Source organism: Takifugu rubripes, chromosome 13 (assembly GCF_901000725.2).
Source record: "Takifugu rubripes chromosome 13, fTakRub1.2, whole genome shotgun sequence".
In the NCBI taxonomy this organism is placed as follows: Eukaryota; Metazoa; Chordata; class Actinopteri; order Tetraodontiformes; family Tetraodontidae; genus Takifugu; species Takifugu rubripes.
In genome coordinates this window covers 10,847,734-10,861,318 of record NC_042297.1, presented here as the reverse complement: position 1 = coordinate 10,861,318, position 13,585 = coordinate 10,847,734, and the positions used below count along the sequence as shown (strand labels likewise).

The 13,585-nt window shown below is 46.7% G+C and overlaps 1 protein-coding gene across 1 annotated transcript; it reads left to right on the top strand.

Annotated features, from left to right (window-relative positions):
• The first annotated feature begins 201 nt into the window (after window positions 1-201).
• cngb1a (cyclic nucleotide gated channel subunit beta 1a) lies at window positions 202-13,161 on the top strand. The gene is made up of 36 exons (XM_029846318.1): window positions 202-228; window positions 477-576; window positions 668-684; window positions 1,128-1,142; window positions 1,367-1,478; window positions 1,566-1,608; window positions 1,688-1,760; window positions 2,045-2,133; window positions 2,206-2,260; window positions 2,353-2,382; window positions 2,463-2,523; window positions 2,598-2,625; window positions 3,773-3,873; window positions 4,006-4,082; window positions 4,497-4,634; window positions 4,840-4,881; window positions 6,215-6,319; window positions 6,464-6,626; window positions 6,827-6,857; window positions 7,848-7,965; window positions 8,039-8,101; window positions 8,175-8,323; window positions 8,482-8,700; window positions 8,780-8,988; window positions 9,068-9,118; window positions 9,186-9,272; window positions 9,429-9,493; window positions 9,605-9,727; window positions 9,881-10,022; window positions 10,092-10,251; window positions 10,440-10,537; window positions 10,691-10,774; window positions 10,913-11,031; window positions 11,204-11,350; window positions 11,893-12,079; window positions 12,201-13,161. Exons 5-36 carry the CDS (start codon window positions 1,374-1,376, stop codon window positions 12,393-12,395), a joined length of 3,357 nt encoding a protein of 1,118 aa, XP_029702178.1. The 5' UTR covers window positions 202-228; window positions 477-576; window positions 668-684; window positions 1,128-1,142; window positions 1,367-1,373; the 3' UTR covers window positions 12,396-13,161.
• Window positions 13,162-13,585: the final 424 nt, after the last annotated feature.

Sequence of the window (13,585 nt, the reverse complement as noted above, 5' to 3'; positions counted from 1 at the left end):
AAGACACCATTTTGGTTTAATTATTACTACGATATTATTATTTTGCCTTATTGTTTGTGTCATCAGGAGAAGAAGGTGACGTTTCAAGATGATTGTAAAGCTGAAGGTAACACCTGTCACTGGTTATTCTGGTTCTGTTGGGTTCTGCTCAGCTGTTTAAAATACGCTCGATGCCTCCACAGCTCAGAAAGGTGACAACCCCAAACAAGAGGCTGCGCAGGAAGTCAGGTGAGTTCAGCAGGTCTCATGTGACCAACAGGTCTAAAAGGATTCTCCAGAAAATCTAGCAAGTTCTGAGAGTCCCAGGATCTGGATCGGGGCCACCTCAGCAGGATCCAAGGGTCCAGAAACGCCACCCCATCATCCGTTTCTGTAGCCAATCGCTAACGTTATTGATCCCGTTCCTGGCGTTACCTGGTCACCAGAACAGATCCTTAATGATTCCTCGATCTGATGACATCGTGCCTTATTTCCAGCCCAGTGATCAGCTCCCAGCCCGGTGTGTTGACGTGGATCAGCGGCGCGCTGCCTCAGCCCGGGATCTCCCCAAAACTGAGCCGGACCAACAGCACCAAGGTGAGGATCTGATTCAGGAGTCCACACTGGGCCCATGTACGCTCTGACACCGTCTCCCGTGTTCCTCTCTCTCCAACACGTCCGGCCACAGCAGGAAACCGTCAGCGGGTAGGTCCACTTTAATGAGACGGGGGGGGGTCCCTGACTGCCTTTAATCCAGTAGAATTTAGGATGATGTGGCTCGTCTGTGAAAAGATGTGGAAATTCTGGTTGCTTTCACACATGCAGGAGACAAAAATGGTAAATTTTAACCTTTTTTAAGGTTGTTTGATCTCCTTCACACATCTTTTTTCCCGAACCTGCCCCAAATGCAGCACCGCTGGTGCTGTGTGCCATGTTTCCACGGCAACCGGCAGAGAAAAGATGTGTGGTACTTTCTTTTAAATTTACCCCAGAGGGATAAAGGTCAACACTCTGGACCTGAACCCCACGTGTGTGTGAAAACACCCTTGTCGGACTTTTGAGAGTCTGATTTCCTGTAAAAATCTGAAATGTTCTGATTTTGAGAACCTCGTCTGATGTTCCGTCTTTCATTCCTTTCTGGACCGCAGTAACCCTGGAGATGAGTGAGTACACACACACACTCACACACACACACACACACACACACACACACACACACACACACACACACACTCACACATCGGATGGTAAATAGTGAGCTACAGCTTATCAGAGGAACAGATTAAGGTCAATGACCTGCCAAATAGTGAGCAGCTTTCCAACTTGAGCTTGTTTGGGACGTGGTGAGAAGCAACAGAAGATCCGTCCCCTCTCTGTTTATCTACAGTAAAGGGATGATGGCCTGGATCACTCAGGGTTTGGAGAAGTTTGTCCCTCAGCCTGAGCTGAAGAACAAACAGTTAACAGCTACAGTTCAGCAGCCGGAGCAACAGCCTGAGGTAGGTCAGCAGGTTCTGCAGAAGGCTCCTCTTGATCATTGAATAAAGTTATTGTTCTAACCAAACTGGTGGCTGCGTCGTGTTTAGGATGCTCTCCCCCAGGTTCTTATTCCAGCAGCAGCTGCTTCAGGTGAGCCTGGGGTACGTGAAGGGTTCTCACACTTCAAACGTTCAGAGCAAGAGCTCATAAATCTGGTCCTCCTCTGCAGAACCTCAGCCGCCGCCTGTGAAGATGGAGTCAGACCAAGAGGACAGAACTGACAACAGGCCCCTCCCACCCACGTATGTGTGTGTGTGTAGTCATTCTACTAGCAAACTGAGGACATTTTGGCTGGTCCTCACAACATCAAAGACCTGTTTGAGGGTTGAGACCTGGTTTTAGGACTGATGTTAGAATTTAGTTTGGGTTTATGCCTGTGACGGTCCTGACGAAGATAGGACACGTCACTGTTTCAGGTCTGCGTCCGCCTGTTGACCCAGCTTTTATTCACTCATAACGTTCAGTCATCACCTCATCATCAGAGTTTCTGTTACTGTCCCATCAAGTTTATTTGTGTGATTGACAGGATGATAGGCTGGATCAAACACGGCATCGAGAAGATGGTGCCACAGCCGGACGCTCACGTTAGCTCAAAGTCTGAGCCTCCTGTCGAAGGTGTGGTCCCCATCAACTCGCCATGACAGCAGCTGATTGCGGATGGTAACGCTTTGGTTTTGTTTTCAACAGCAGCTTCTGCGACATCAGAACTTCCTGCAGCAGCGACACCTGCCGACACCGAGCAGTGAGGCATCCTTCTAATAAAAGATCTGTTATTGGACGTTCGGAAACGGTTGACCCTGGTAACGTGCAGTAAAAAAGACCTTGTCGTTGCAGGTCGCCCAAAGAAGCCGGGGTGCAGCCCAAGTACGTGGAAACAGACCGCAGGATTAAAATGTTGAGGCGAGTGTGTGATTTCACCTGACATGTCGCTGTTGCGTTGACAGTGTTGTCGACTGGCTCGTTAGCGGAATCGGCCGCATGTTGCCTCAGCCTGTCCCGAAGCAGGTGAGGGACTGTAGCATCAAGTTCTCATATTCGCCCCGGCCAATCCACTAAAAACTGTACTTCCTGTGTTGCAGGATGCAGTTAGCAACCAGCTGCAGACCAGTAAGTACAGCTAATGCCTTCTGAAGCTAGCGTTTTAAAATATGACCCCAGGGTCGCTCAGGCCTCTGTGCCATCACCACTGGGTCCTGGTTTTGAGTGTCAGGCGTAGGTTTGATTGCGATTTGAGTGGTTGGTTTTTGTGCGTTCTGTCCTGGCAGGAGCAGATGTCAGTGGTGAGGCAGACTCTAACCGAGCTCCTCTTCTCCTTCTGTTTCAGGGGGTCAGACGACCAGAGCCCCTTAAAATAAAAGGAGAATGAAGAGTCGACAGAGTCAGTCACACTGACACTGACCGCAGCAGAAAATAACTGAAAACTGAGGGAGGAAACGTTGTTTTTCCCAGTTTGATACCGTCAGTTTCTGCCAGCTCAGAGCTGCAAAGACAAAGAGCCCCTCTGTTTTTACTGTAAACTTCACGCTTCTAGTGGAAAATGTAGCTTTTTTTCTGCATAGCTCGTGATTACTTACACTTCAAACCAACAAATTCTTTTAGATTCATGGAAATAAAGAAGTCATTTTGAAATGTTTGTGGACAGTTTCTGTTCTGCTGCTTAGCAACGGCCAAACAGCAACACAAAAAAAATCAACCAATCAATGAACAGCCTGAGTTTTCAGGAGCACATGGACAACCGGGGCTAACTGTGACAACAAGCTAGTTACTATTATAATGGGGGTAACCAGGATACAGGGTCGTCGCTATGACAAAAGGAGGGGGTAACGACATGACAACAGAGGCGCCACAAGAACACCGAGGGAGGTGGTAACCATGACAACATGTTGGTCACCATTACGGTAGTGTGTCAGCTGTGAAAACACAAGGCAGGTAACCCTGACATAAGGGTGGTCACTGTGACAACAGGGATAGCCATGACAACAGGGTGGTTACTATGACAATAGGAGGTGGTAGCCCTAACTATGACAACAGGTTGATTACAATGGGGGGGGCAGTAACCGTGACAACAAGGTGATCAAGGTGACAACAAGGTGGTCACCGTGACAACCGTGCGTTAACTCTGTTGTCACAGTTATGGTGTCACCTTTACACCATAACTGAGTTGCATTTAGTCCTCATAAGTGCCATTTTATTTTAAATACTTGTTGATTTGGAACATTTCACTGTGATTATATTCTTCTTCTGTGGTGTTCAGTCAGTAATGTTCAGGAAAAATCAGATCTGGTTCTGGAGGACTTGGAACAGGACGAGGAGCAGAAGAAAGCTGAGAAAGAAGTGAAGGAGGAGTCACAGAGAGTGAGTCTGACATTGAGCCACCATTATGCCACCAGTACTCACTGGTTCTACTGGTCATCTGGGTCTGTGGTCTGGAATCATGGTACCCATGGTATCAGGATGTGAAGGGCAACGGTACTTTGCTTTTTGCAGACAGAAGGTGCAGACACCAAAACGGAGATGACAAAGAAGGAGGCAGAAGGAGCAGCTGTAACTCTCTCGGAGGAAAGGTTGGTGTCTGACCTGGACCAGAAAGGAAAATCCACAGACCATCACAGACAGGCAGATTAGTTAGACCAACTGCTGGCTCTGAAAAACAACATCTACGAAAACGCTTTTTGCTGCCTTTTCTAGCCCTTGTTAACACGGGTTGTGTAGTAGTTTGCAAATGTAAAAACCACTACGACATTTCCATACATGTGGCTGCTGATTTGACATCCAGTTAAGATATCTGATAGCTAGCTCTAAAACTAAAAGGTACATGTTCTTGTTTTATTATTAGTGGTTACCCAATAAAATATGGTGCAATGTTCACTGATCTGATGGTATGGAGACACATTGACCACCAATAGACACGTCCCACTGTTGTGATTTACAGGCTTTGATTAGACATTATTAGAGGAGCTTTGTTCTTCTCTGTAAAGGCTGCGGCAGGATCGTCTGGAGGTGGCTCGGGTCGCAGAAGAGATGGCCAGGAAGGCCGCCGAGGAGGCCGTACGACAGCTGGAGGAGGAGCATTCAGCAAAGATCATCATTGAGACGCTGCCTGAGTCCAACGAGCCGTAAGTGACGCCAGCAAAATCCACAGCTCAACTCCTGATGCTTTTGTTCACCTGATCCTCGGGTAGATTCAACTGGAACACCCAGTTAATCTTCAATCCTCTGAAATTCCCAATCAATCAATGCAGATTACACTGTGTGCAGAAGGGTAAAGAGTTAGAGAAAGAGATTTTCACCTGTTACTGTCCTGCTGTGTGATGTTAACAGGCTGTCCAATATCCCGGAGGAGGAAAACGAGGATGATCCCGAGTGAGTCCATCACCCTCAATCCAAAAGCTTTGGTCCAGATCAGATGTGTTCGCAGTCAGCTGAGACAGCTATCCACCAAACCCTCATTAGCTAATGCTCGTTAATGCAGTGGCTGGGAAAAGGCTGGGAAACTTCCGGAATTTCATGTTTTTTCCTGCAGTGATTTATCTTTAGATGTGCTCCCATCATCATGTCCAGGTTATCCTCTCCCTCCCCTGCCAGCAATAACCTGATCCAGGCGCTTCCTGTATCTATTTATCAGACCTGCACAAGGTTCAGGTGGCATTTCATCTCATTCTTCCAGGCAGAACTGCTTCAGCTCTGTCAGGTTCTCGTGTGTTTGGCTCTCTTCATGTCATCATGGTGCTTCTCTATTGGGTTGAGGTCTGTTGGGTTTTTTGGGTTGAGTTTTGTCTCATGTGTGTTGTTACATCTGCATCTTTTCCACTGACAAACGGCCATTCTCACATTATCCAGATGTAGAGCTTAGTTTCATCAGTCCACAGACTATATTTCTGTGCACAGCTGGTGTGCTCCTCAGATGTGCAGCTTCCCTGGTGGCGTCCTGCCGGTTCGATGTTTTACTGTAGACTCACAAATGCAGATGTGACCCAGCTCACCTTCAGATCTTTGCTGTCACTCAGGGTTGTTTCAACGAGGAGTCTCCTGTCATCTGAAGGTCATTTTGTCTGAGTGCCCACTGGCTGGTTGAGCAGCCAGGGTTCCATCTTGTCTTTACAGATCATCTGTCCGACTGTACAAAATGGTTTAGAACGTTTTTTTGATCAGTCAGTTTAGCTCAGTCCAACATTTTCTGAACAAAAACTCCAGATAGCTTCTTCAGCGTGAGGGTTCACCTACTTCTTCTGTGGCCATTTTGTATTTCGACCTAGTGTGTTCAATAAAGAAGGCATTTTCTCAGGTTTCTTGCTGTCCTGTCCTTCATCCTCTTCACCGTCCCTAACACCAGTTACCTGCACCTCCCCGCTCTTCTTCCTTCCTGAGCCAGACTTTTCTGAGGGTCTCCATCATTCCCCTCCTGCTTGTTGCCTGGATTTCTGACCGTTTAGGCTTGTTTACCCACCTGTACTGATTACCTGTTCTAACGTCACTAATAATTGTTAGAACTTCCCGACCTGTGTGTCATCGGTGGTGTGCTGGTCCTGCCAAACTGGTTCCCACAGAAATTCCAAGAGGTTCACATGCTTCTCTGCCACTGTACATAAACAGTCAAATATCTCCACGTCGGACCTGATTGATCACCTCAGACAATGATCAATCTTCTGACCTGCTGGCTCTGACAGGGACTCTGTCCCCTGTTTACTCCTCACAGGCTGCAGAACCTGCAGGAGGACAGTGAAGAAATCACAGAAGAAGAACGTAATGCTGCTGAAGGAGGCACGAAAAGACCAGAAGAAGAAGACAGAACAGCTCATCAGTGAGCTTCAAACTTGTGTTTGTAAAATATGATTCTGTCACCGAACAAGATCAATGTTAATCTGTAACTCTGGTATTAAAATACTAAAGTATATATGTAAATGTATGTATGAAATTTATTTATACTGAACATTTTGTCCCGCAGAGTCCCCGTCTGCCCACGCGAAGCCGCCGGGTCACCTTCATCGACCACTGCAGAACCAGCGTCTGATAGGAGAGACCTGGAGAGTCCAGGCTCTCAGCCAATCACGAGCCAGCCAGAGCAGCAAGCTCCACCCACTCCATTGGTCCCAGAGGCGTCTCGTCCGGTGAGCCTTTAAAGCACGGCATTCCCATTGGCTGGCGATGCCATTTATTGCTCCTCATTTATTCAGTTTCAGTTCAAAACTGCTAAAATGACAAAAAAACCCTTTGTGAATGTTTTTATAGACGTCAAAAAATAAAACTTTTGATACATAACGTTAGCTTATCAATCAGGTTTGATACTGTTTAATTATTTTCTCCTCAGACTGAGGCAGCAGTGGACGATGGATGTGCAGGTGAGATTCGCCAAAACCCAAATAAAGAAGAGTTTAACGATTTCAAAGTGGTGAAGAAAAACCTCCTGAAAACTTTAGATCAAATATTTGTGTCTTGGGTTCATGGAAATGAAGTGAAAATTATCGAGAGTATTCTTATGCTTCTTGCATAATTACGCTCATGACCTTCCATCAAAAGGAAATTTTCCTCCGATTATGAGATGAAACTTTTCGACGGGTCGCCGTTTCCCGGCTGTCTCTTCTCATCCACCTTTTCTCCATCCAGTTCCTGCTTGTTCTCCAGCCAAGAGCTTCCTGCTTCGTCTCCCGCATGTCGCTCGCTGCCTGGAGTGCTGCAGAAAGCTAATGCATGACCATGACCTGGCCCCGCCCCAGCTGTCCCTACCTACCCTGCCACCGCAGCTGATGGAGGAGCTGATGCAGCTCCCCGGCCAGGCTCGCCGCCACTGCAACACCATCATCAGCCGTCTCAGATCCCTTTGCTCAAACTCCCAGCACCCTCAGCAGCCTTAACCTCCCCTCCCCCACACACCACCCCCATAGCCTTATAGACTCCTCAGGTTTGTGTAGATCACAGTTAGAAGTGCCAAACACACAGTCACACTGCGAACACACACTCCCTCCATCATTCCCATCATGCTTTGCTGCTCTGCTCTGCTTCGTGACGAGCTGCTGGCCAAACCAACCCCAGGTGACATCACAGGATTTTATTTATTTTTCCACTTTTTCTTTTCTAAAAGACTGTTTTTTCCCACTTGAAACAGGCTTTAATTGTTCATTATTACTTCATTTTGTTAAAATCGAAGTGACTGTCGAATTTCAATGTGAGAATTTGGACTTATAATAATTTCAACTTGAGGTGAGATTCGTGTACTGTAAAATTACATGATGATTACGTTTATTTAGTTAGTTCTGTTAGTCTTTGTATTCCAAATGAAGATGAAAGTTTGACCTTAAATCACGTCTGCTTTGCTCTGCCCTGTTTCTCAGGTGGAGCTTTGGGGCTGAAGGCAAACGCTGAAGGTCAAAACATCCCTCAGATATTCACAACCCCAGACCCAGAGGTCCGGTTCCCCCCAGGAACAGACCTCCTAACATCCAAGTTCAGGTAGTGGACTCCTGGGGACTCCACTGTCTTTCAGTCTTTGTAGTCAGGATTATCTTGTACTTGTTCTCCTCAGCCCAGAACATGTGGATGAGCTGCGCACGACCAGTCAGGTGGATCTGCTGACAGCGGAGGAGGAGTAAGAGACGCCCCAGTAACTCACTCACCTCTGTGTCTCTGCCGTCCTCCACATCTGTCCTGTCTCCCTGCAGGACGCGTCCGCTGTCAGCAGCCAGTGTTGGCAGCGTGGTCATCCAGGACCGTCTCAATCAGCTCGTCAACCTTTTTAAAGGCAGAACGGAACGGCAGAAGGAGCGGCTGGCGGACCCGGACGAGTCGGAAGAAGAAAGTCCTTCAGCCTGTACGACTCCTGTAGTGTTTCCTGTGTGCTGATGTTCTTACGGTGCTAAAGAGAACAACTGAATCTGAGGCTAAATGAAACCCGCTGACATGTTGCCACAATGAAGAGGTCAACCCAGAGGAGAATCAGGAACACTCTTTACTTTCTGGTTTCCGCAGCTCCGAGCAAAGCTCCTCCTCCGCCTCCTCCTCCTCCTCCTCCAGGAGATGGAAAGAAGGATGACGTTCCTGCTGCAGAGGCAGAAAAGGAAGACGAGTTTGAACTCCCTTTTAAGATTTTAGGACATCCGGTGAAGATTCCCAAACTCCCCCCAGTCCCCGACTGGATCAGGGTAATGATGGAGTTCCGCTTCCCCTCCAGCATGGACCCATACACTGGTACCAAAACTCACAGGGTATTAGAGTAACTCCGAGTTTCCTTGATGAGCTGATCCGACTGATGATTTGGACTCAACAGATCGGTTCTATGTGATCTGGCTCTTCTTTGTTGTGGCGGCGTGGAACTGGAACGTGTGGCTGATCCCGGTCCGCTGGGCATTTCCCTACCAAACTCCGGAGAACATCCACCTGTGGCTACTCATGGACTACACCTGTGACTTGATCTACATCACTGACATCCTGTTCTTCCAGACCCGGCTGCAGTTCGTCCGTGGCGGCGACATCGTGGTCAGTGCCCGTGGAGGGAAAAACAACTCTCTCTACTCGCTTTGAATTCTGTTTCTGTAACAGAGTCCTTTCATTTCAGTGTGATAAGAAGGAAATGAGAGAAAACTACATGACAACAGACAGATTCAAGGTAAAAGCTCAGTCTGCTCACCTGGCGAACTCACCAGGCTGATGGACTCAATCCCGTGTGTCTGCAGATGGACGTCATCAGCCTGTTTCCACTGGAGATATTCTATTACTTCACTGGAGTCAATTCCCTGCTCAGATTTCCTCGTTTGTTGAAGGTCAGAACCTTTGTCTGATGGTCGTCTTCTGTCCTCCTGAGCCCATAAACCTCTGATTCACCTGCGAGTGCTGCTACCGTTAATGTGGAAAGAAGTTCTGATGGTTCTTCTTCTGTATAAGCAGAAAAAGAATCACGGCTGTTGTTGTTTCCTCAGTACCAGATTTTCTCTGAGTTCAACGACAGGATGGAAGCTGTGATGAAGAAAGCCTACATTTACAGGTGAGCTCCGCCCTGCTGCTCATCTGTGGCTACTGTCGATGTCTCTGCCTCTGTGGTTGACACTGTCCAATTGTTGTCTTTGTTGACATTTTTATTTTCTCTCTTCTCCAGGGTGATCCGTACTTCCACCTACCTGTTATACTCTCTCCACATCAACGCCTGTCTCTTCTACTGGGGCTCTGACTATGAGGGACTGGGATCCACCAAGTGGGTCTACGATGGAAAAGGCAACGCGTAAGGACGGTCCACACGCAACTGGTTGATTTCACTCATTAGGACAGAAGATTGTCAATGTTGTGAAAACCTTTTCTCTGAGTAAACCACCGGGTAGTCGTAGTAATGGGCGTTACAGGACCTGAAGGTCAAGTCTCTGTTACTTTTGCGCAGCTACATCCGCTGCTACTATTTTGCTGTGAAGACGCTGATCACCATTGGTGGTCTGCCAGACCCTACCACCGTTTTTGAGATTTGCTTCCAACTCATCAACTACTTTGTTGGTGTCTTTGCTTTCTCCATCATGATTGGTCAGGTAAGTGAACCTTCACTCTGCTAACCATGATCCTAAGGTCATAATCAAAACTCTCTGGTTCCGTCTCAGATGAGGGACGTAGTTGGAGCCGCGACAGCAGGCGAGAACTACTACCGAGCCTGCATGGACAGCACCATGAAGTACATGAACTCCTACAACATCCCCAACGAGGTGCAGAACCGCATCAAGACCTGGTACGACTACACGTGGAAGAGCCAGGGCATGCTGGGTAAGAGGGGCATTTTCTGTCAGAATCCATCATCGGCTACTCAATGTTTCACGATATATGTAGGATAAACACACGCTAGCTGCTTAAAAACGTCCGCAAATAACCACAGTTAGTGACACGTGTGTGAAATCAAAGCATCGGTGTCAGCTGCTTGTTTGTGATTGAAGCGCTGTGTTGTCTGTGTGTAGACGAACAGGAGCTGCTGGTGCAGCTTCCTGCTAAGATGCATCTGGACATCGCCGTGGACGTCAACTACATCATCGTCAGCAAAGTTGCACTGTTTCAGGTGGGAAACACTGATATTCTCATCAGAGAGCTGTTTATTAGCAACGCAAAGATGATGAATCAGGAAAACTAGATGATCTGAGGTCGGTCGGTCTGTCTGTCTGTCTGTCTGTCTGTCTGTCTGTCTGTCTGTCTGTCTGTCTGTCTGTCTCAGGGTTGTGACAGACAGATGGTGTTTGACATGCTGACCAGGCTGAAATCTGTGGTCTACCTGCCCGGTGACTTTGTCTGTAAAAAGGTAAACACACACACACACTTTGAGGACTTTCATAGACATGCCTCATTGAAGAAACTTATGTGTGTGCGTGTGCGTGCGTGTGTGTGTGTGTGGTGTGTGTGCGTGTGTGTGTGGTGTGTGTGCGTGTGTGTGTGTCAGGGGGAGATTGGCAGGGAGATGTACATCATCAAGCAGGGTGAGGTTCAGGTGGTGGGCGGTCCTGACCTACAGACGGTGTTCGTTACCATCAGAGCTGGCTCCGTGTTTGGTGAGATAAGGTGACAGTTGCTTCCTGTTGTCCTGGCAACCAGTTTAAAGCAGTTCTGATAATCTCATCTGTGGAGCCATCACTTTTGTGGGTTCAGTTAGATAACATGCTAATGTAGTAGTAAATGCTACAGACACGCCCTGACTCCTCACATGACATCTCATCATCCTGTGATTGAACAGCTTACTTGCAGGGGGTGGGGGCAACAGACGCACAGCCAATGTGAAGGCACATGGCTTCGCTAACCTGTTCATCCTGGACAAGAAGGACCTGGCAGAGATCCTGGTCCACTACCCTGAGTCCCAGAAACTCCTCCGCAAGAAGGCCAAGTAAGGCGGTTCCCGGTTGAACCCAGAAACTGAGCCCAGATTAATTATTTTACATGAGTTAAAGTTCTGCCCACGCAGATTTGAAGCCCTGATGCCTCCACAGAGCGCCATTAACAATGTTAAATCAAACATACGATAGCCGCTTTTATAATCCTTCAAATGGGCCGGTCCATCCGGCGCTACAATGTGATCTCATTGGTCAGAGTTCTCCAGACTAAAATACTGGATTGACACTGTCCTTCCGTGTCATCCCGTCTGATCCGTGTCAGCTGTCCTGGATAAGCATCAGCGGTAATCTGCTGGCTCAGGTCAGTCAGCACATGGAGAACCTGGAGGTTCAGTCAGAACATGGTGCTGCAGGAGGGAGGGTGGATCTGCTGCAGGTGCTGGTATGCTAATATTCTGCTAACTCTTTCTTCCTTTCTTCCTTTCTTTCTTTCTTTCTTTCTTTCTTTCTTTCTTTCTTTCTTTCTTTCTTTCTTTCTTTCTTTCTTTCTTTCTTTCTTTCTTTCGTTTTGCCTTTCCTTTTATCTTTCTTGCAGGATGATGCTGACGAAGGACAAGAAGCCAGAACAGAAGGATGGCGGTAAAGAGGCAAAGGATGTGATTCCCCCACAAGAGGAAACACCCAAATTATTCCGGGCAGCGCTGAGGATGACGGAGCAGGCGGGAATTAAAGGAACGTTTGCCAAACTGAGAGAAACATACAAACAGGCTGATGGTTCACAGGTGAGGCAGCATCAAGGGTGTTAAACAGGCTGACTGTAGAGGGCGCTAAGAGACGGGACTAAACAGCTGCTGATGGTGACTGAAGTTCTTTGACTGAAAGAAACGGTTTTGTTCCTCACAGATTTCTGTTCCCCCTCCTTCACCGACACATCGACGCACTCCAATCCGTCTGTCGACTGTCCAGGACGTGGACGACACGGTGTCAGAGAGCACTGACAGCTCTGTTGTGATCAGGATGACGTCCCGACACGCTGGAGAGGAAGTTCTGATGGTGGAGGTTACCCGCGAAGATGGAGAGGTGGAGAAGGAGGAATGATTTGATAGGAAACATCCATTGTCCAACATCCTGCCTTTCAGCAGCCTCCAGCACAGCTCCACTGTAGTCTGATCTCTGTCTATTGGCTCTTCATTATCGGTGGACTCTCTACCCTCCTCGCCGTTACAGACTGAGCTTTTTTTTTTTTTTTTTTTTTTTTTTTGCGTAAATTCGTTTTTCCCCGAGCCCGCAGTCAGGTTGCAGTACCTTCTCTCACCACACACATTAACTCACATTCATTCTCTATGTTTAATCAGAGGGGCGCTGTTTCCCCTGTGGGTGGACATTAACCCTTGATTAAAAAGAGATTAAAAACTTTTTATACGTATTAACTCATTTTCTTGGATGTTGTTTTTTGTAAAACTATGCCAAAGATTGTATTTTGAAGAAAAAAGTTTTTAAAAAAAGAAATGTTGACATAGAAAACTCAAAGTCTCAAATCTGTGAAAACTGTAAAGTAGGAAACAGAATTCAGATGTTTTTATGCTTCGAGACAAAAATGTTTCTCTTAATTGTGGTAAGTTTTAGTCAGCTATAACTGACTAACAGCAATAGACAGCAGCTTTTTCAGTTTGATGTGTTTGTGTGGGACACCTGATGCTCTTTTAAATTAACTGTTTGGGTTGTTTAACCTGTAGCTTGTCATGCAGCCCACAGGGCACATTTACAGATTTTAATACTGTTAATATTTGTTTTTGTGAATTTGTTCAGGTTTTGGCTGTCATTGGTTGAGCTTTCGGTTGAATATATAACAAAATAAAGTGAGATGACGTATGTTAATGACAACTTTTAATGTCACAAATTATTCAGCCTCCTCACTACAGTCGCAAAGAGGGTATGATTTATAAGCAGCTGTGCACAAAAGATTAAAAGTTGTGTATTTAATCACTAGGGGAATGGTTAAGCTTTAACTTGTATTTCATTGATCTAGAGTTTTTTGCTGCATTCATTGTACCTTTTAAACTTTGTTAAATTACAATTAGAATCAATTACAAAGAATAACGAAATATATAATCAAAATAACATCAAGACAACATTTAAGCTGCAGTGCTTGAATATTCACAAAACTGTTGCTGATCTGAGCACTGAAACAGTGAAACTTTAGCCTCAAATATAACAGTAAGCGCTCACTTAAGCAATGTTACCATTGAGATTGTTAAACAGAAGGGCTGCAGCTAAAGGAAAGAATT

Bases quoted from the DNA above. Each gene is read 5' to 3' on its own strand.
- cngb1a (XM_029846318.1), top strand. From the start codon at position 1,374: ATGATGGCCTGGATCACTCAGGGTTTGGAGAAGTTTGTCCCTCAGCCT. The intron at 1,761-2,044 runs GTATGTGTGTGT...TGTGATTGACAG, and splicing joins AACAGGCCCCTCCCACCCAC to GATGATAGGCTGGATCAAAC. The intron at 11,351-11,892 runs GTAAGGCGGTTC...TCTTTCTTGCAG, and splicing joins CTCCTCCGCAAGAAGGCCAA to GATGATGCTGACGAAGGACA.